Source organism: Oryx dammah, unplaced genomic scaffold, assembly GCF_014754425.2.
Source record: "Oryx dammah isolate SB20612 unplaced genomic scaffold, SCBI_Odam_1.1 HiC_scaffold_23, whole genome shotgun sequence".
In the NCBI taxonomy this organism is placed as follows: domain Eukaryota; kingdom Metazoa; phylum Chordata; class Mammalia; order Artiodactyla; family Bovidae; genus Oryx; species Oryx dammah.
In genome coordinates this window covers 13,352,188-13,373,632 of record NW_024070207.1, presented here as the reverse complement: position 1 = coordinate 13,373,632, position 21,445 = coordinate 13,352,188, and the positions used below count along the sequence as shown (strand labels likewise).

Sequence of the window (21,445 nt, the reverse complement as noted above, 5' to 3'; positions counted from 1 at the left end):
CACCTGCCTCTTGAGAAATACAGCAAAGCTGTATATTGTCACCCTGCTTATTTAATATCTATGCAGAGTACATCATGAGAAATGCTGTACTGGAAGAAACACAAGCTGGAATCAAGATTGCCAGGAGAAATAGCAATAACCTCAGATGTGCAGATGACACCACCCTTATGGCAGAAAGTGAAGAGGAACTAAGGGGCCTCTTGATGAAGGTGAAAGAGGAGAGTGAGAAAGTTGGCTTAAAGCTCACCATTCAGAAAACTAAGATCATGGCATCTGGTCCCATCACTTCATGGGAGATAGATGGGGAAACAGTGGAAACAATGTCAGACTTTATTTTGGGGGGCTCCAAAATCACTGCAGATGGTGACTGCAGCCATGAAATTAAAAGACACTTACTCCTTGGAAGGAAAGTTGTGACCAACCTAGACAGCATATTCAAAAGCAGAGACATTACTTTGCCGACTAAGGTCCATCTAGTCAAGGCTATGGTTTTTCCTGTGGTCATGCATGGATGTGAGAGTTGGACTGTGAAGAAGGCTGAGCACCAAAGAATTGATGTTTTTGAACTGTGGTGTCGGAGAAGACTCTTGAGAGTCCTTTGGAATGCAAGGAGATCCAACCAGTCCATTCTGAAGGAGATCAGCCCTGGGATTTCTTTGGAAGGAATGATGCTAAAGCTGAAGCTCCAGTACTTTGGCCACCTCATGCGAAGAGTTGACTCATTGGAAAAGACTCTGATGCTGGGAGGGATTGGGGGCAGGAGGAAAAGGGGACGACCGAGGATGAGATGGCTGGATGGCATCACTGACTTGATGGACGTGAGTCTGAGTGAACTCCGGGAGTTGGTGACGGACAGGGAGGCCTGGCGTGCTGCGATTCAGGGAGTCACAAAGAGTCAGACACGATTGAGCAACTAAACTGAACTGAAACATAATTTAGCCATTCTCCTTTTGTCTTTTTTAAAATCTTTTTTTAAACTTCTTTTTGGTTTCTTTACCCCTTTTTCTGCCTTACTATTTTAGCTTATTTTTAATTTTGACTTGCTCATGACTCTTTAATTTTACTTCATGTTTTCCCTCTGTCAGTCCTTTCAGCTCCCCTCTGTCTATTGTCTGATTCTTTCTACATGTTTGGAAATATTTCCAAATTTCTGCTTAGAGTCTGATGCTTTCCATATTTCTGGAAATACTTCCATATTTTTACCTGTCATCTGATTCTTTCCAGAGTTCTGAATTTTTGAAAATGAGATGCTGACCCATCTTTTATCCCTGTTTGGCTAGAGCTTTTTGTGCCAGACCCTCTCATAGGCTGCCAGTAACGTAGATGCCCACCCTTGTGAACTAAGATCAAAGGATAGAGTTTTAATAAAGGGATTGGGGGCAAGAGGAGAAGGGGAAGACAGAGGATGAGATGGCTGGATGGCATCACCGACTCGATGGACGTGAGTTTGAGTGAACTCCGGGAGTTGGTGATGGACAGGGAGGCCTGGCGTGCTGCAATTCACGAGGTCGCAAAGAGTTGGACACGACTGAACGACTGAACTGAACTGAACCAGTGAGGTTACCTGGGTCTGGAGTTTTCTTTATGGAAGAGTTTAGAGGATTGATTCAATTTATTTAATGGTTATAGGTCTGGTTAGGTTATAAATTTTATTTTTCTACGTATTTATCCAAGATTTTCAGTTTTTAGCAGGAAGCTTAATCCAGATAACTGGCCTGCCATATAACAATGTTGAGTTAAAACCCATTACAACTTTGAATTCAAATTCACATTAAAAAGCACTCCTATGGGTTTTTTTTATCCTGAATGATCAAGTGCTGAGTTTTAAAATTTCTTACTTATTAACAGTATACACTTTATTTTCCAGCTACAGCATCAACCACCACTACCACCACTGTTACCACCACTACCACTACTACCACCACTAGTAGCTTTACCTTGAATCTAAAACCACTGACATCAATTGGGATTAATAACACTGTTCCAGTCAGCATTACATCTATACCTTTTACTCCGACTGTTAAGTAAGTATTCATTTCACAATTTGTATCAGTTTCATTTTATTTGTCATACACAAGACATAGTTTGCTTATATATCAGAATAGTGTTTGAAAGTTAGGTAAATGACTCAGAGTCAAAGAGCAGTTAGAGAAAGGCTTTCTGTTTCTTAGAAGTTGAACAACTAAAAGGATATTTTGTCTTCTGAATATCACTATAATATAATTATTACTGTTCCAAATAATAGGTAATATTTATTATGTGATTACTATATGTTGAGCAATATGGCAGTGCTTTACACACACATCATATCATTTAATCCTGACAATAACTTTATGAGTTAGGTACTATTTTGTTCTCACTTTATAGATGAGGAAACTAGAGCACATTAAGATTTTATAATCTGCCTCTGGCCATATACTTGGTAATGGTTGAGCCAGGATTAAAATTCAGGCGGTCGAGTTCTAGAGCCTGAATTCTTATAATTTATGCCAGTTTAGAAATAATTTATTTCCAGTTTGGGGCTATTATGAATAAAGCTGCTATGAACATTTGTGTACAGGATTTTGGTGAACCTGGGCTTCCCTGGTAGCTCAGATGGTAAAGAATCTTCCTGCAATGCAGGAGACCCAGGTTCAATCCCTGGGTCAGAAAGATCCCCTGAAGAAAGGAATGACTACCCATTCCAGTATTCTTGCCTGGAGAATTCCATGGACAGGGGATCCTTTGGGGCTATGGTCCATGGGGTTGCAAAGAGTCAGACATGACCAAACAACTAACACTTTTGGTGAACCTAAGTCTCATTTCTCTGTACAGCCCATCTGTACAGTTACTGGGTGGTATGGCAGTTGCAAATTTAGTTTTTAAGGAAATTGCTCTAAATCTTTTCCAGAGTGGCTGTGCCATTTTACCTCTCCAACAACAATGTATGAGAGATCCAGCTTGTCCATATTTCTTGCCAGGATTTGGTGTTGTCACTTTTTTTCATTTTTGTTGTTCAGTTGCTCAGTTGTATCTGACTCTTTGCCACCCCATGGACTGCAGCGTGCCCGGTTACCCTGTCTTTCACTCTCTCCCAGAGTTTGCTCAAACTCATGTCCATTGAGTTGGTGATGCCATCCAGCCATCTTATCCTCTGTTGCCCCCTTCTTATCCTACCCTCAATCTTTACCAGCCTCAGGGTCTTTTCCAGTAGTCAACTCTGCATCAGATGGCCAAAGCATTGGAGCTTCAGCTTCCAGTATCAGTCGTTCCAATGAATATTCAAGGTTGATTTTCTTTAGGATTGACTTGTTTGATCTCTGCAGTCCAAGGGACTCTCAAGAGTCTTCTCCAGCTCATAGTAGTTTTAATATGCATTCCCCTGATGACTAATGATGTTGGACATCTTTTCATATGTTTATTTCCCATCTGCATATTCTCTCTGATGAAGTATCTGTTCATACCTTTTGTCCATTTCTACTTGAATTTTTTTTTACTGAGTTTTGAGAATTTTATGTATTCTAGATACATGCCCTTTGTCAGATATGTGGTTTATGAACAGTTTTTTCTAACTCTGTAATTTATCTTTTCATCTTTTAAAGAGAGTTTCACCAAACAAAACTTAATTGAAAAGGTCTGATTTATCACTTTTTCCTTTAATGAGTTGTACTTTTAGTGTCAAGTTTAAGAACTCTTTGCCTAGATTCCAAAGATTTTCTCCTAATTTTTTTCTGAAAGATTTACAGTTTTACATTTGCTGTATTTCCTTAGGATAACTTCCAGAGACTTTGAATGGTTGTTTTTGAAATAATCTTTACCAGTTTTGGTGGTTTCGTTAGGGAGCAGGTCGGGGAAATGCCTATAAAATGTGATATTTTTTTCTCTAAGTTATTCTGTGTTATACTTTTAAAAATCTGATCATACTTCGGAAAGTATGATCATCCAATCATACTGAATCCTTCTTTTTAGTGCAATCATAACTCCTGTGATGACATATGGTCAGCTGGATGGTCTGGTAAACAAATGGAACCTTGAGTTAGAGGATCAAGAAAAACACTTTCTTCACCAGGCCACTGTGGTCAATGCTTGGGACTATACATTGATGGAGAATGGTAAAAAGGTAAGAAGATGTTCTCATTAATTTACCTGCATTGTACAAGTATTTTCTGATGAACACAGGAAAATAGACCCATGTTTCATGGTTAATTTTTCCTTTCAATATTAGTGATAAACTTAAAAATATTTTCCTTAGGTAATAAGTGCCCTGAGTTAGGAACTCTTTCATATTTGAAGTGTATATTACAAAATAAATATTGCCTTACAGTTACAATATAAATTCAAATATTTATACTGTTATGTTCTTATTTTCCTTTATAGATAACTGCTTTACATGGAGAAGTAGAAAAAGTGAAACTGGATCAGAAAAGGTAGAACCTTAGCTTCCCTAGGTTGGAAGATTAAAGATCTATTTCTTTGTCTAGTTGTTTTTCCTTGTTATAGTTTATTGACATTTATTTTGTCACTCCAAGTTCCTTTCATCAGCCCTTATATTGACTTTTCAGGCTGGAACAAGAATTGGATTTTATCTTATCACAACAAAAGGAACTGGAAGATCTCTTGATCCCGTTGGAGGAGTCTCTAAAGGACCATAGTGTGTCTGTTTATCCACAGTATATAGATGAGCATGAGAAGACGTAAGTAACTAAATAAAGATTGAGGAATAGGGCAGGTCTTAGCTACTAAACAAAGATAAAAATGATTTTGAAGGCAGGGAATAAAAATTGGGAGAAAAGTGCAAGTTCTGGTAGTTGCCATTTATCAACTTATTTGACTACTGTTTATGTTTTCAGGATGCTTGAAAATGAAGTAGTCATTCTGGCAGTTTTGTTTTGTAGCATTTCGTAAACTGTTATTAATCTCAGGGTTAGACATGACCACTGTAAAGTTTTTATATTTGTCAAGTTTGTTCTTAAATTAGAAATACAAATTTTATGTGTGTGGTATCATGATATTATGGAATATTTATGACCTCCTATTTATACTGACTCTTTTAAACCTAATTTTCATGCAATTGCTTCAGTGATAAATCCATTTCTTATTTTAAAGGAAATTTGTTAATCTAGGGGCAGACTGTGTGGCTTTTAAACATTGAATGGTTTTGTCGATGTCTTAGATTTTATTTTATTTTATTTGTGTGTGATTTGTCTTTACCTCTGGTCAATATATTGCCAATATTCCCACAGTAACTTTATTTCTTTAGAACTGAGACTTGGTAATCAGGCCAAATTAAAAAATGTTATTAGAAGAACACGTATGAATGTGCTACATAAACTAAATCTGGTTGATTTTATGAATGGCTTATTAGTGAGTTAAGACTGAGCTTATTTTTTAAAACCTTGCAAGTTAATTTTTTGTAGCTGTATTAAATGTGGTAAGTACAGCTAATCTGTATGAACTCTAGCTCTCTGTTTCTTCTATTGTATTTCAGCCTTTGTGAATCTTTCTTTTCATTTCACTGATTATCCTATGCATTCTATCATTTTTTTGGAAACAGAGTTACATTTTCAGCCATGTGAGCCTACCTGTAGTTTGAAGAAACATTCAGTTCAGTTCAGTTCAGTCACTGAGTCATGTCCGACTCTTTGCGACCCCATGAATCACAGCACTCCAGGCCTCCCTGTCCATCACCAACTCCCGGAGTTCACTCAAACTCATGTCCATCGAGTCCGTGATGCCATCCAGCCATCTCATCCTCTGTCATCCCCTTCTCCTCCTGCCCCCAATCCCTCCCAGCATCAGGGTCTTTCCCAGTGAGTCGGTTCTTCACATCAGATGACCAAAGTATTGGAATTTCAGGTTCAGCATCAGTCCTTCCAATGAACACCCAGGACTGATCTCCTTTAGAATGGACAGGTTGGATCTCCTTGCAGTCCAAGGGACTCTCAAGAGTTTTCAACACCACAGTTCAAAAGCATCAGTTCTTCAGCGCTCAGCTTTCTTCACAGTCCAACTCTCACATCCATACATGACCACTGGAAAAACCATAGCCTTGACTAGACAGACCTTTGTTGGCAAAGTAATGTCTCTGCTTTTTAATATGCTATCTAGGTTGGTTATAACTTTCCTTCCAAGGAGTAAGCGTCTTTTAATTTCATGGCTGCAGTGATTTTGGAGCCCAAAAAAATAAAGTCTGGCACTGTTTCCACTGTTTCCCCATCTATTTGCCATGAAGTGATGGGACCAGATGCCATGATCTTAGTTTTCTGAATGGTGAGCTTTAAGCCAACTTTCTCACTCTCCTCTTTCACTTTCATCAAAAGGCTTTTTAGTTCCTCTTCACTTTCTGCCATAAGGGTGGTGTCATCTGCATATCTGAGGTTATTGATATTTCTCCCAGCAATCTTGATTCCAGCCTGTGCTTCCTCCATCCCAGCGTTTCTCATGATGTACTCTGCCTTTAAGTTAAATAAGCAGGATGAGAATATACAGCCTTGACGTACTCCTTTTCCTATTTGGAACCAGTCTGTTGTTCCATGTCTAGTTCTAACTGTTGCTTCCTGACCTGCATATTCTTTCTAATTGTTTTTAGGTAGTCAGATTTATATTGCATTGGAATCTTTACTAGAATCTTCAACAATCTAGGCAGCCAATTATCTATAAGTACTTTGGGATAGAAAGGCAGTAGTTACAAATAAATTTAACTGAATTATTTAGTCTTTATAGACAAATGTCTGTCTAGTCCAGACTATGGTTTTTCCAATAGTCATGTATGGATGTGAGAGATAGACTATAAAGAAAGCTGAGCGCTGAAGAATTGATGCTTTTGAACTGTGGTGTTGGAGAAGACTATTGGGAGTCCCTTGGACTGCAAGGAGATCCAACCATTCCATCCTAAAGGAAATCAGTCCTGAATATTCATTGGAAGGACTGATGCTGAAGCTGAAACTCCTATACTTTGGCCACTTGATGGGAAGAACTGACTCATTTGAAAAGACCCTAATGCTGGGAAAGATTGAGGGTGGGAGGAGAAGGGGACGACAGAGGATGAGATGGTTGGATGGCATCACTGACTCAATGGACATGAGTTTGGGTAAACTCCGGGAGTTGGTGATGGACAGGGAGGCCTGGTGTGCTGCAGTCCATGAGGTCGCAAAGAGTCGGACACGACTGAGCAACTGAACTGAACTGAACTGATAGACATTGAAAATGCTCACTTTAATTCTCATAAACATATTCATTGACTAGGTTAACTGTGTGTGTGTACATGCACAAATACTTGGGGTGGAAATCTTGAGAATTTAGCCAACTAATCGATTTGTTGTGAACTCAACAGATTTTTCTGACTTTGATTGTTATGAATCTCATTTCTTAAAATATCTTTTCTTGAATGATGGAGTATATTTGTATGAGATTTTACTTTGAAAATTTATGTATTCAAAATTGTTGAAGACATCTCAGCATTTCTTAAAATCACTAAACACCAAAATAACTTCTCATAAAACTAAGTAACCTATGGATTTATTCTGATATCTAATAGGTGAGGTAATGGGTGACTGTAAAAGTGGCAATGTGCATAAAAGCCTTCATCTATGTAGTCTTTTTAGAATATGGTCGTGAATGCTACATCCACAAAAATGTGCTGTTAGTCATAACTGAGACACAGTGAGAAGGTAGGGGAACGAGGGCAAATTCAATTGGCAGTATCATTCTTTGTATGTCAGTAACAGTGCATAATGGAGAAAACATTTTTTTGTTAATCCCTTTATTTTACCTTCCTTTTCAGTTACAAGTTAGCAGAAAATGTAGATGCTCAGATGAAACAAATGACCCAAGATCTCAAGGACATCATTGAGTACCTGAATATATTTGAAAGTCCTGCTGACTCTACTGACCCGGTGTGTTAACTGCTTTATCTATTTAGACAACCAAAATTTAGTATGAAATTAGCATTCTCTTGTTCCTTTGCCTGGTCACCTTCTCCTGTCCTTTATAGTGTTCCTTACATGCCTCCAGAGGTACGAAGTTTTGGGTGTAGTTAGTGGAGCAGGAAATGTTCAGGAGCACAAAAAGGTTGTGAGATTTTTGTGATTATTTCCAGGAGGGTAAAAAATTACTGATCTCCCCAAATTTTCAGGGTTTTCTCTCTGTTCTTCCAATAAGTATGTCTCTATTCTAATTTTTCTATTCACTTACTCATTAGCTAGTTTATTTGTCCTTTTACATATTCATCTACATGGTGATATAATTGTGACTGTATGTGTGTATATATACATGTACATGTTTTGAGTCTTCTAGGTATATCCAGGCAATCCTTAATTTATAATTAGGTTATATTTCAAAAGTTCAAAAAGTCAACTACTCAAGACTTAAAGTATATTTTTCCAGAGAAATTTTAAGTATAGTTATTAGGTTTCCACCTGCCTTGTGGAATCCTAGTTAACTCATAATGTAAATTTATTATAACATGAGAAAATACAGCCGAGGGTCTAGTTAGAGAGTTGAGATGTTTTAAATTAATTTGGTGGTAAGAAAAGATTGATTTATTTTCCTTTATCTATACTCTAATTAAAGAACTTATTTCCTCTGCCTTTCCCTATTGTCTTAGTAGCTAAATAGAGCCCTTTTCCCCACTCCCACCCCATGACAGTAATGGTAAGAGAAGTCTCCTGTTGTGAGAGCTCAGGTTGTACTTTCTTTTTTTTTTCTTTTTTTAAATATAAATTTATTTATTTTAATAGGAGGCTAATTACAATATTGTATTGGTTTGCCATACATCAGCATGAATCTGCCACGGGTGTACACGTGTTCCCCAGCCTGAACCCCCCTCCCACCTCCCTCCCCATACCATCCCTCTGGGTCATCCCAGTGCACCCGCCCCAAGCATCCTGTATCTTACATCGAACCTGGACTGGCGATTCATTTCACATATGATATTATACATGTTTCAATACCATTGTCCAAAATCATCCCACTCTCGCCCTCTCCCAGAGTCCAAAAGACTGTTCTATACATCTGTGTCTCTTTTGCTGTCTCGCATACAGGGTTATTGTTACCATCTTTCTAAATTCCATATATATGCATTAGTATACTGTTTTTCTTTCTGGCTTACTTCACTTTGTATAATAGGCTCCAGTTTCATCCACCTCATTAGAACTGATTCAAATGTATCCTGTTTAATGGCTGAGTAATACTCCATTGTGTATATGTACCACAGTTTTCTTATCCATTCATCTGCTGATGGACATCTAGGTTGCTTCCATGTCCTGGCTATTATAAACAGTGCTGCAATGAACATTGGGGTACACGTGTCTCTTTCAATTCTGGTTTATTTTTCTGGAATTGAGCTGCAGGAGTTGCTTATATATTTTTGAGATTAATTCTTTGCCAGTTGCTTCATTTGCTGTTATTTTCTCCTATTCTGAAGGCTGTCTTTTCACCTTGCTTATAGTTTCCTTTGTTGTGCAGAAGCTTTTAATTAGGTCCCATTTGTTTATTTTTGCTTTTATTTCCAATATTCTGGAAGGTGGGTCATAGAGGATCTTGCTGTGATTTATGTCAGAGAGTGTTTTGCCGATGTTCTCCTCTAGGAATTTTATAGTTTCTGGTCTTATGTTTAGATCTTTAATCCATTTTGAGTTTATTTTTGTGTATGGTGTTAGAAAGTGTTCTACTTTCATTCTTTTACAAGTGGTTGACCAGTTTTCCCAGCACCACTTGTTAAAGAAATTGTCTTTTCTCCATTGTTTTTTCTTGCCTCCTTTGTCAAAGATAAGGTGTCCATAGGTGTGTGGATTTATCTCTGGGCTTTCTATTTTGTTCCATTGATCTATATTTCTGTCTTTGTGCCAGTACCATACTGTCTTGATGAGTGTGGCTTTGTAGTAGAGCCTGAAGTCAGGCAGGTTGATTCCTCCAGTTCCATTCTTCTTTCTCAAGATTGCTTTAGCTATTCGAGGTTTTTGTATTTCCATACAAATTGTGAAGTCATTTGTTGTAGCTCTGTGAAAATTACCATTGGTAGCTTGATAGGGATTGCATTGAATCCATAGATTGCTTTGGGTAGTATAATCATTCACTCTTGATTCTTCTGATCCATGAACACGGTATATTTTTCCATCTATTAATGTCCTCTTTGATTTCTTTCACCAGTGTTTTATAGTTTTCTATATATAGGTCTTTTGTTTCTTTAGGTAGATATATTGTTCTTTTCATTGCAGTGGTGAATGGAATTGTTTCCTTAATTTCTCTATTTTCTCATTATTAGTGTATAGGAATGCAAGGGATTTCTGTGTGTTGATTTTATGTTCTGCAACTTTATTATATTCATTGATTAGCTCTAGTAATTTTATGGTGGAGTCTTTAGGGTTTTCTATGTAGAGAATCATGTCATCTGCAAACAGTGAGTTTTACTTCTTCTTTTCCAATCTGTATTCCTTTTATTTCTTTTTCTGCTGTGATTGCTGTGGCCAAAACTTCCAAAACTATGTTGAATAGTAGTGGTGAAAGTGGGCACCCTTGTCTTACTCCTGACTTTAGGGGAAATGCTTTCAATTTTTCACCATTGAGGATAATGTTTGTTGTGGGTTTGTCATATATAGCTTTTATTATGTTGAGGAATGTTCCTTATATTCCTGCTTTCTGGAGAGTTTTTATCATAAATGGATGTTGAATTTTGTCAAAGGCTTTCTCTGCATCTATTGAGATAATCATATGGCTTTTATTTTTCAATTTGTTAATGTGGGTATTACATTGATCGATTGGCAGATATTGAAGAATCCTTGCATCTGTGGGATAAAGCCCACTTGGTCGTGATGTATGATCTTTTTAATGTGCTGTTGGATTCTGATTGCTAGAATTTTGTTAAGGATTTTTGCATCTATGTTCATCAGTGATATTGGCCTGTAGTTTTCTCTTTTGTGTGGCATCTTTGTCAGGTTTTGGTATTAGGGTGATGGTGGCCTCATAGAATGAGTTTGGAACTCTGCAATTTTCTGGAAGAGTTTGAGTAGGATAGGTGTTAGCTCTTCTCTAAATTTTTGGTAGAATTCAGCTGTGAAGCCGTCTGGACCTGGGCTTTTGTTTGCTGGAAGATTTCTGATTACAGTTTCAATTTCTGTGCTTGTGATGGGTCTGTTAAGATGTTCTATTTCTTCCTGGTTCAGTTTTGGAAAGTTGTACTTTTCTAAGAATTTGTCCATTTCATTCAAGTTGTCCATTTCATTCAAGTTGTCCATTTTATTTGCATATAATTGCTGATAGTAGTCTCTTATGATCCTTTGTATTTCCGTGTTGTCTGTTGTGATCTCTCCATTCTCATTTCTCATGTTATTGATTTGATTTTCCTTCCTTTGTTTTGATGAGTCTGGCTAATGGTTTGTCAATTTTATTTATCCTCTCAAGGAACCAGCTTTTGGCTTTGTTGATTTTTGCTATGGTCTCTTTTGTTTCTTTTGCATTTATTTCTGCCCTAATTTTTAAGATTTCTTTCCCTCTATTAACCCTGGGGTTCTTCATTTCTTCCTTTTCTAGTTGCTTTAAGTGTAAGTAAGTAAGTAAGTAAGTAAGTAAAGTCACTCAGTCGTGTCCGACTCTTTGTGACCCCGTGGACTACAGCCCACCAGTCTTCTCAGTCCATGGGATTCTCCAGGCAAGAATACTGGAGTGGGTTGCCATTTCCTTCTCCAGGGGATCTTCCCAACCCAGGGATCGCACCCGGGTCTCCTGCATTGGAGGCAGACGCTTTAACCTCTGAGCCACCAGGGAAGCCCTTTTTATTTGACTTTTTTCTTTTTTCTTGAGGTATGCCTGCATTGCTATGAACCTTCCACTTAGCACTGCTTTTACAGTGTCCCACAGGTTTTGGGTTGTTGTGTTTTCATTTTCATTTGTTTCTATGCATATTTTGATTTCATTTTTTGTTTCTTCTGTGATTTTTTGTTTATGCAGCAGCGTGTTGTTCAGCCTCCATATGTTGGCATTTTTAATAGTTTTTCTCCTGTAATTGAGGTCTAGTCTTACTGCATTGTGGTCAGAAAGGATGCTTGGAATGATTTCCGAATTTTTGAATTTACCATGGCTAGATTTATGGCCCAGGATGTGATCTGTCCTGGAGAAGGTTCCATGTGCACTTGAGAAAAAGGTGAAATTCATTGTTTTGGGGTAAAATGTCCTATAGATATCAATTAGGCCTACTTGGTCTATTGTATCATTTAAAGTTTGTGTTTCCTTGTTAATTTTCTGTTTAGTTGATTTATCCATAGGTGTGAGTGGGGTATTAAAGTCTCCCACTAATACTGCGTTATTGTTAATTTCCCCTTTCATACTTGTTAGCATTTGTCTTACATATTGCGGTGCTCCTATGTTGGGTGCATATATATTTATAATTGTTATATCTTCTTCTTGGATTGATCCTTTGATCATTCTGTAGTGTCCTTCTTTGTCTCTTTTCACAGCCTTTGTTTTAAAGTCTATTTTATCGGATATGAGTATTGCTACTCCTGCTTTCTTTTGGTCTCTATTTGCGTGGAATATCTTTTTCCAGCCCTTCCCTTTCAGTCTGTATGTGTCCCTTGTTTTGAGGTGGGTCTCTTGTAAACAACATATATAGGGGTCTTGGTTTTATATCCATTCAGCCAGTCTTTGTCTTTTGATTGGGGCATTCAACCCATTTACATTTAAGGTAATTATTGATAAGTATGATCCCATTGCCATTTACTTTATTGTTTTGGGTTTGAGTTTATACACCCTTTCTGTGTCTCCTGTCTAGAGAAGATCCTTTAGCATTTGTTGGAGAGCTGGTTTGGTGGTGCTGAATTCTCTTAGCTTTTGCTTGTCTGTAAAGCTTTTGATTTCTCCTTCATATCTGAATGAGATCCTTGCTGGGTACAGTAATCTGGGCTGTAGGTTATTTTCTTTCATCACTTTAAGTATGTCCTGCCATTCCCTCCTGGCCTGAAGAGTTTCTATTGAAAGATCAGCTGTTATCCTTATGGGGTTTCCCTTGTGTGTTATTTGTTGTTTTTCCCTTGCTGCTTTTAATATTTGTTCTTTGTGTTTGATCTTTGTTAATTTGATTAATATGTGTCTTGGGGTGTTTCGCCTTGGGTTTTTCTTATTTGGGACTCTCTGGGTTTCTTAGACTTGGATGATAATTTCCTTCCCCATTTTAGGGAAGTTTTCAACTATTATCTCCTCAAGTATTTTCTTATGGTCTTTCTTTCTCTCTTCTTCTTCTGGGACTCCTATGATTCGAATGTTGGGGCGTTTAACATTGTCCCAGAGGTCTCTGAGATTGTCCTCATTTCTTTTAATTCGTTTTTCTTCTTTTCTCTCTGATTCATTTATTTCTACCATTCTATCTTCTACCTCACTAATCCTATCTTCTGCCTCCATTATTCTACTGTTTGTTCCCCCAGAGTGTTTTTTATCTCATTTATTGTATTATTCGTTATATGTTAACTCTTTTTTATTTCTTCTAGGTCCTTGTTAAACCTTTCTTGCATCTTCTCAGTCCTTGTCTCCAGGCATTTATCTGTGATTCCATTTTGTTTCCAAGATTTTGGATCATTTTCACTATTGTTATTTGGAATTCTTTATTCGGTAGATTCCCTATTTCTTCCTCTTTTGTTTGGTTTGGTGGGCATTTATCCTGTTCCTTTACCTGCTGGGTATTCCCCTGTCTCTTCATCTTGTTTATATTGCTGTGTTTGGGGTGGCCTTTCTGTATTGTGGCAGTTTGTGGAGTTCTCTTTATTGTGGAGTTTCCTTGCTGTGGGTGGGGTTGTATGGGTGGCTTGTCAAGGTTTCCTGGTTAGGGAAGCTTGTGTCGCTGTTCTGGTGGATGGAGCTGGATTTCTTCTCTCTGGAGTGCAATGAAGTGTCCAGTAATGACTTATGAGATGTCAATGTTTTTGGAGTAACTTTGGGCAGCCTGTATATTGAAGCTCAGGGCTGTGTTCCTGTCTTACTGGAGAATTTGTGTGGTATGTCTTGCTCTGGAACTTGTTGGCCCTTGGGTGGTGCTTGGTTTCTGTGTAGGTATTGTGGTGTTTGATGAGCTCCTGTCGATTAATGTTCCCTGGAGTCAGGAGTTCTCTGGTGTTCTCAGGATTTGGAATTAAGCCTCCTGCTTCTGGTTTTCAGTCTTATTTTTACAGTAGCCTCAAGACTTCTCCATCTATACAGCACTGTTGATAAAACATCTAGGTTAAAGATGAAAAGTTTCTCCACAGTGAGAGACACCCAGAGAGGTTCACAGAGTTACATGGAGAAGAGAAGAGGAAGGAGGGAGATAGAGGTGACCCAAATGAGATGAAGTGGAATCAAAAGAGGAGAGAGCAAGCTAGCCAGTAATCACTTCCTTATGTGCACTCCACAGTCTGGACCGCTCAGAGATGTTCACAGAGTTATTCAGAGAAGAGAAGAGGGAGGAAGGAGACAGAGGTGGCCAGGAGGATAAAGGGGGGAATCAAAAGGAGAGAGACAGATCCAGCCAGTAATCAGTTCCCTAAATGTTCTCCACTGTCCGGCACACACAAAGAGATTCACAGAGTTGGGTAGAGAAGAGAAGGGGGAGGGAGGAGATAGAGGTGGCCTGGTGGAGAAAAAGGAGAGTCCAAAGGGGGAGAGCACAGTCAAGCCAGTAATGTTGCTCCCAAGTAAAAATGGGTACTGAAGGTTGGGTTTTTAAAGGTACAGAATTGATAACAAATACCAAAAAGCCAAGATTAAAAGTCTAGAATAGAAGTTGGATTTTCAAAAATACAATATTAACAAAAAATAAAACAAAGTCACAAAATTATAATATATATGAAGTTTACTTTAAAAAATAGGGTCTCTTTTTTTTGCAAAGTAACAGTATGTTATAAAAATGAAAATTAAAAGAGTAATAGAGGACTTAAAAATAAAAAACTTTTAAAAAATTAAAGAATGATAGTAAAAATATATCTAGGACTTTCTCTGGTGTTGTTGTGGGCAGTGTGAGGTCAGTTCGTTTTCAGATAGTTCCTTTATCTGGCTTATGTTTCTCAAGATCCATAGGCCCCTTCCTATGTAGTCAGTACAACTACAGGGTTTTAATCTATTGCACCTGTCACTTCCAAGGAGGTTCCCTCTGTTTTAACTTCTGTTTGCTGGTCTCTTCAGTGTTTAATTTCCGCCCTGACACAAGGGGGCAGTGGTGGACACTTTTAGGCTCACTTGTTCAGTCGTGCTGTGGGGAGGGAGGGATGAGAAAACACTAGAATTTTATTCAAGTCTTGGACTTGAATAATCTAAGTCTTGGACCCTTTTGTAGAATGTCAAGGGTGGACTTAATGATCTTGAATTTTCCTCCAACTATAAAGATTTTCTATTCTCTACTTCAAGTGAATCTAAAATTGAACAAAAACAAATATAAATTAGTCTGAGTTTACACATGCTACCATCTTCCTGCAAGAGTTAACATTATAGACTTTCTTTTTAGTAAAAGATTAGATCACCATTGTGATTCCAAAATTCAAGATTGTTTTGTCATAGAACTTTGATGCATAAATAAATACATATAGATTTAGACATAAGGCAGAGCTGATGTCTTCTCTCTATCTTGAGTTAATGTAAGATAAGTGTTCTAAACAGAGTATGTGAAAGGAAACTGTAATCCTATCCTTATCCTTTATCTCTACTAAGCCTTGGATTGTTTTATTTTGTTTTAGTAGTAGGGAGTAAATGATTTGAGTCTTGCATTTCTGTTTTTCCTGGCAAGAGTGATTGAGATGTTTAAGATGAGTGAATGCAAGGATAATTGCTTCTTGATAGCAGGACAAAAGAAGCAAGAAATCAGCAACAATTCATCTCTTTTCTCAGATAGCATAAATCATTGGACAGGAAGCAGAGAAAACATTTGCTGAACAATAAAATTGTTGTAGATAATTAATTGTAGCCAGATCAACAAAACCTTATTACTGTAGGCCAATACCCTAGGGTAGAAAAATAAGCAAGTATGTTCAACAGTATTCACAGTGATGGGATTTTCTTGTTTATTTTTACCATTTTCAGGGGGACATAGGAAAGACCACTTACGTTCTGGAATTTTTATTAAACAAGTCTATTATGGTATATGATATTCAGCCATAGATTTTTATAAAATTTCATTGGTCCTGCTACAAATTTTATTTCTGTTTGTTATATTAATATACACTAAATCTGTTATTTTTATTACATACCACTTAAGTGTGGTAACATTTTCTTTTCTCCTTGTTTTTCAATATTATCCTGGACTTTGCCAGAATATTTGTCTATTTGTCAAAAGTACTCTAACATTTTAAAAAGGATTAGTATTTTTGTTACAAAATAAATACATCTGCTTATTCAATGTGTTAAGCTTAGAAAATATGAGAATATATAAAGAAAATTAAATTCCCTGTGTTACCAGTATTCTGCTAATATATTAGTATATTTCTTTCAAGTATTTTTGCTATACAGGTAAAAATACTAATTTTCTTTTAAATAATATTGGAAGCACATCTATATAAAGTTTTGGATTCTGTCTTCATTTAATATTCTTTCATGGTATTTTCCCCAAATTGTAACCATTCTTTGAAAATATGGTTATAATAACTGTATAATATTTCATTAGAGATGACTTCAATCATTTTTTATTGATGGAGATATTGTTGCAAAATTTTACCATTATGAAATTAACCTGGTGTATGTTTAGATTTCATTATTTCTTCTGGTCAGATTTCTAGAAGTAGAGTATACTGAGTTAAAAGGTAAGACTTTGATGTGAAAGTCACTCAATCGTGTCTGACTCTTTGTGACCCCATGGACTGAATTCTCTAAGCCAGAATACTGGAGTAGATAGCCTGGCCCTTCTCCAGAGGATCTTCCTGACCCAGGAATTGAACCGGGGTCTCTCTCATTGCAGGCAGATTCTTTACCAACTGAGCTACCAGGGAAACCCTGATAGCTCAGGGTTTGATATATATTTATAAATATAAGTATTTGATATATATACATATATATCAGACTTCTGATATTTATATAATATATATTATTTGATATATATCATAGTTTGATATATATATAAGACTTTGATATCTATTGCAAAAATTTACATTTTGAAGGGCTGGGTCAATTTATATTATCATAGGCTATGTATGAATGTACCTATTTTCCACACACACTTGACAACTGAATAGTACCATTTATTAAAAATTGATTATTTGGAAATCTTGCTGTTTGCAATAACATGGATGGACCTTGAGAGCATTATACAAAGTAAAATAAGTCAGTTCAGTTCAGTTCTGTTCAGTTGCTCAGTCGTGTCCGACTCTTTGACAAATACCATACACTCTCACTTATATATGGAATTTGAAAACAAAAAACTAAAACTAAACCAAGCTCATAAATACCCAGAACAGATTGGTGATTGCCAGAGGATGGAGGTGAGTGGTGGGCAAAATGGCTGAAGGGAGTCAAAAGGTACAAACTTCTAGTTACAAAATGAGAAAACCATGGTAGCTATAGTTAATAATACTGTATTACATATTTGAAAATTGCTAAAAGAATGGATTGGAAAAGTCCTTATCACAAGAAAAAATTTTTTTGTAACTGTATGGTGAATGTTAACTAGACTTAATGTGGTAGTCATTCCATAATATATATGAATATCAAATCATTATTGTATATACCTGAAACTAACATAATGTTATATGTATCAATTATACCTCAATTTAAAAAGTTAGTTTGGTTGATAAAAGGTCATATTTTTAAAATTTTATATGAATTTCTTGTTTTGTCAAATGTCTCTTAATGTTCTTTACTTATTTTTGTACTGTAGAAGTTAGGTGTTTTTTTTACTGAATTGTAAGAATTGAATTCTTGACAGTTGAAGTAGATTGAATATATGAACATTACAAATATAAAATAGCAAAAAACCCTTAGCATATTCTCAGTAAATTTCTTATCAGAAGAAATGTAAATAACTTCCCTAATTTCATTTTTATGTTTATTTTTGTTTACCTTATCAGAATAATCATAATCTAAGAATCCTTTGTGGTTTTTTTGTGTGTTTGTTTGTTTTTCCAGTTTTTTAAATTTAAAATTTTAGTTGAAGGATAATTGCTTTATAGAACAGTTTTTTTATTTTATTTTTTGGTCATTCAAAAATTTTATTTTATTTTAATATAAATTTATTTATTTTAATTGGAGGCTAATTACTTTACAATATTGTAGTAGTTTTTGCCATACATCAACATGAATCAGCCTAGGGTGCACATGTGTTCCCCATCCAGAACCCCCCTCCCACCTACCTCCCCATCCCATCCCCCAGGGTCATCCCAGTGCACCAGCCCTGAGCACCGTGTCTCATGCATTGAACCTGGACTGGCAACCCGCTTCACATATGATAATGTACACGTTTCAACGCTACCCTCTTAAATCATCCCACCCTCACCTTTTCCCACAGAGTCCAAAAGACTGTTCTTTACATCTATGTCTCTTTTGCTGTCTCGTATATAGGGTCATTGTTACTATCTTTCTAAATTCCATATATAAGTATTAATATACGTATTGATGTTTTTATTTCTGACTTACTTCACTCTGTGTAATAGGCTCCAGTTTCACCCACCTTATTAGAACTTACTCAAATGCATTCCTGTGTGTTTCTAGCTCCAGTGGATCTGCAGAAGTCTGAATGTTCATTTGGACTGTCTACAGTGGATTAATCATACTTCAGGTGGGAGTTTATTTGTACCCCAAGTTTTCTGTAAGTAGAAAATGTGATACAGGTCAGGTTTTGTGCACCATGACCACACTCAAATAAGAGCTCAGTTGTAAGAGTACTATTTAACACATGTTATGTCTATATTAATTCTGAAGAACTGTAATTGCTTATTTTTATAAAATGAAACATAGGAAGGATAAACTAGAAACTAATGAAAATAGGGGGTGTTTAGGAATGGGGTGGAGGAGGCAGGAATGGAAACAGGACTTTCCTGGGTATGCCTTTTTATACAGTTTTGGCTTCTGGACCATGTAAAAATTTAAATATTCAAAAATTAAAATTAAGCCAAAAATAATGGGAAGAAAGACAAATGCTAAAACTGAATACAAAATGAAACCAAACAAACCTGTGTAACTATAACATAAATATGCAGTTCAGATAACTTTTGTACATTGTATTTTTGATGGTGCATCGTTACTAGGAAGTAATCTTAATGATAAAAAGAATTACAAATAAATCTTAAACTTTCTTAATAAGTTTATCATTAGTTTCAGGATGATGCTATATATTACATATGCATGTGGTATAATGATATTTCAACCATTATAAGTATGTGTATGCTTGCTAAGTCACTTCAGTCGTGTCTGACTCTTTGCAACCCTATGGACTGAAGCCCACCTGGCTCCTTTATCCATGGGATTCTCCAGGCAAGAATACTGGAGTGGATTGCCATACCCTCCTTCAGGGGATCTTCCCGAACCAGGGATCAAACCCACATCTCTTACATCTCTAGCCATTGGTAGGCTGGTAGCGCCTCCTGGGAAGCCCATCATTATAAATATAGTAGAAAGCAAATGCACACATTTGTTAATAATAGAAACCAAGATTTTCATTAAAAGATAAAGCAGAAATAAGATATTTTTCTTTCATATTTTGTTATAAATTTGAATTGCAAACATCAGTACAAATTACTGTTCCCTTTTTCTATACATGGAAAGGGCCAAGAAGCAATGATATACCCTGATAGCAGTGAGCACATCTAGCACCTAGATCTTGGTTTCTAGATACCATTACCATTAAAATGAACCAAGGCTTCTTAGAGAAATATCTGATCTCAGGTCTTACACAGGGAAAGTACAGAGTGAGTTTGGCACTTTTTATGCCAGAAAACAAAGATTATTCAAAAACTAATGAAATATTCAGGACACGAGATGATGCTTTAATGGGCTTCTACTGGCCAAATCAGGTTTCAACATTAAAAAAGAATAATGACAGTGATGTATTATAATACACTGAGGGAGAAAAACCTCATGAGACCACAGTGATATTCTCAAAAAAGACAGAGACAGAGAGAAATGGGAGATGCAGTGAAGAGTCTTTATAGAAGCATGGAAGCTAATAATTGTAGAAGGAATGATTGTACAGCTAACAATTGTAGAAGAAATAGGGAACCACCATTTAAAACATTTTCAAAAGAATACTTTCATTAAGGTTTCCATGATGTTGAATACTCTACCTCATTTATATTTAAACTGTCAGTCATTTCTTGGCCAAATATATATATATATATATACACAGACAGGAAATGGATAAATATAGATTACAAGTTACTGAGTAATTTTAAGTTTATTTAGGTATAATTTATGTACTCAATTTATATGCAGTCATTTTAATTGTACAATTTAATGAGAAAGTTACCATTTTGTAGCCTTGGCTTATTGATTGATTCTGGCAAGGGTCATCAAGGAATGCTAAAACCATTTAGTAATGCTAAAACTCTACCCATTATTTAAAAATTACAAAGGAGAAAATGTACCTTTGCAACAGTGCTATCTGACAAGTACCACTTTCATCAAGTGATCAAATTTAATATCACTAGTACTGCAATAAATTGACATTGTGTGCTTCTTGGTCTAACATGAGAAGTGCATAATATCCCATATGTAGTATTCTTATTAAAAATGTTTAACCTGAATCTAATGATAAGAAGATAATCAGACATTCTATGGACAATATATTCTGAAAGAATATATATATATATATATATACTTCAACTCTTGAAAAATCAGTCATGGGTATCTAGAAAGTTCAAAACAAAAAAATTAAGGGGATTGTTATAGATTAAAAGAGATAACCAAGTCTACCATGTTAACTTTGATTAGATACTGGATCAAAGCCAAGAAGACATTATTTAGAACTTTTAGGGAAACTGAGTATGAACTGCATATTAAATATTAAGGGATTTTTTATTTTCCTATGTATGTTATTATGGTTATGCAAGAAAATATTTTTACTCTTAGAAGCTGCATGCTACATTTAGAGAATAAAATTAGCTGCATACTAATTTTATTTCAAGTGGTTCAACCAAAATCATTTGTGAAGAGAAAAAGATGGAGAAGTTTGTGGCAAAATGGTAACAGTGGGTTAACCTAGGAAAAAGGTATTTAAGTTGGTGACTTTTACTATTCTCTCAGCTTTTCAATAGATTTAAAATAAAAACTGGTGGGAAATGATTGTCATAGACCTTTGCCTAAATATGGAATATATTGAGACGTCAGTAATTGAGCCAAATCAGAGCTAATTAACCAATTTACTATTGGTAAACTAAATAGCTAGTTACTATTTTTAAAGATGTGGTATGAAAATAATACAGATCTTCTTATTTGGCTTTATATATTCCTCATTCTCTGCATTAATAGAGGTCATCAACCATGAACTTCTGCTTCATTCCCTTCCAAATATACCTATATCATCATCATC

The 21,445-nt window shown here is 36.1% G+C and overlaps 1 protein-coding gene across 1 annotated transcript in view; it reads left to right on the top strand.

Moving 5' to 3' along the window:
* NUP62CL (nucleoporin 62 C-terminal like) overlaps positions 1-21,445 on the top strand; it is an 87,785-nt gene that overhangs the window by 39,953 nt on the left and 26,387 nt on the right. The window contains exons 4-9 of the mRNA XM_040265032.1: positions 1,868-2,024; positions 3,949-4,099; positions 4,357-4,406; positions 4,542-4,673; positions 7,763-7,874; positions 18,631-18,697. Coding sequence (XP_040120966.1) covers positions 1,868-2,024; positions 3,949-4,099; positions 4,357-4,406; positions 4,542-4,673; positions 7,763-7,874; positions 18,631-18,697 — 669 coding nt within the window. The remainder of the gene's footprint in view (positions 1-1,867; positions 2,025-3,948; positions 4,100-4,356; positions 4,407-4,541; positions 4,674-7,762; positions 7,875-18,630; positions 18,698-21,445) is intronic.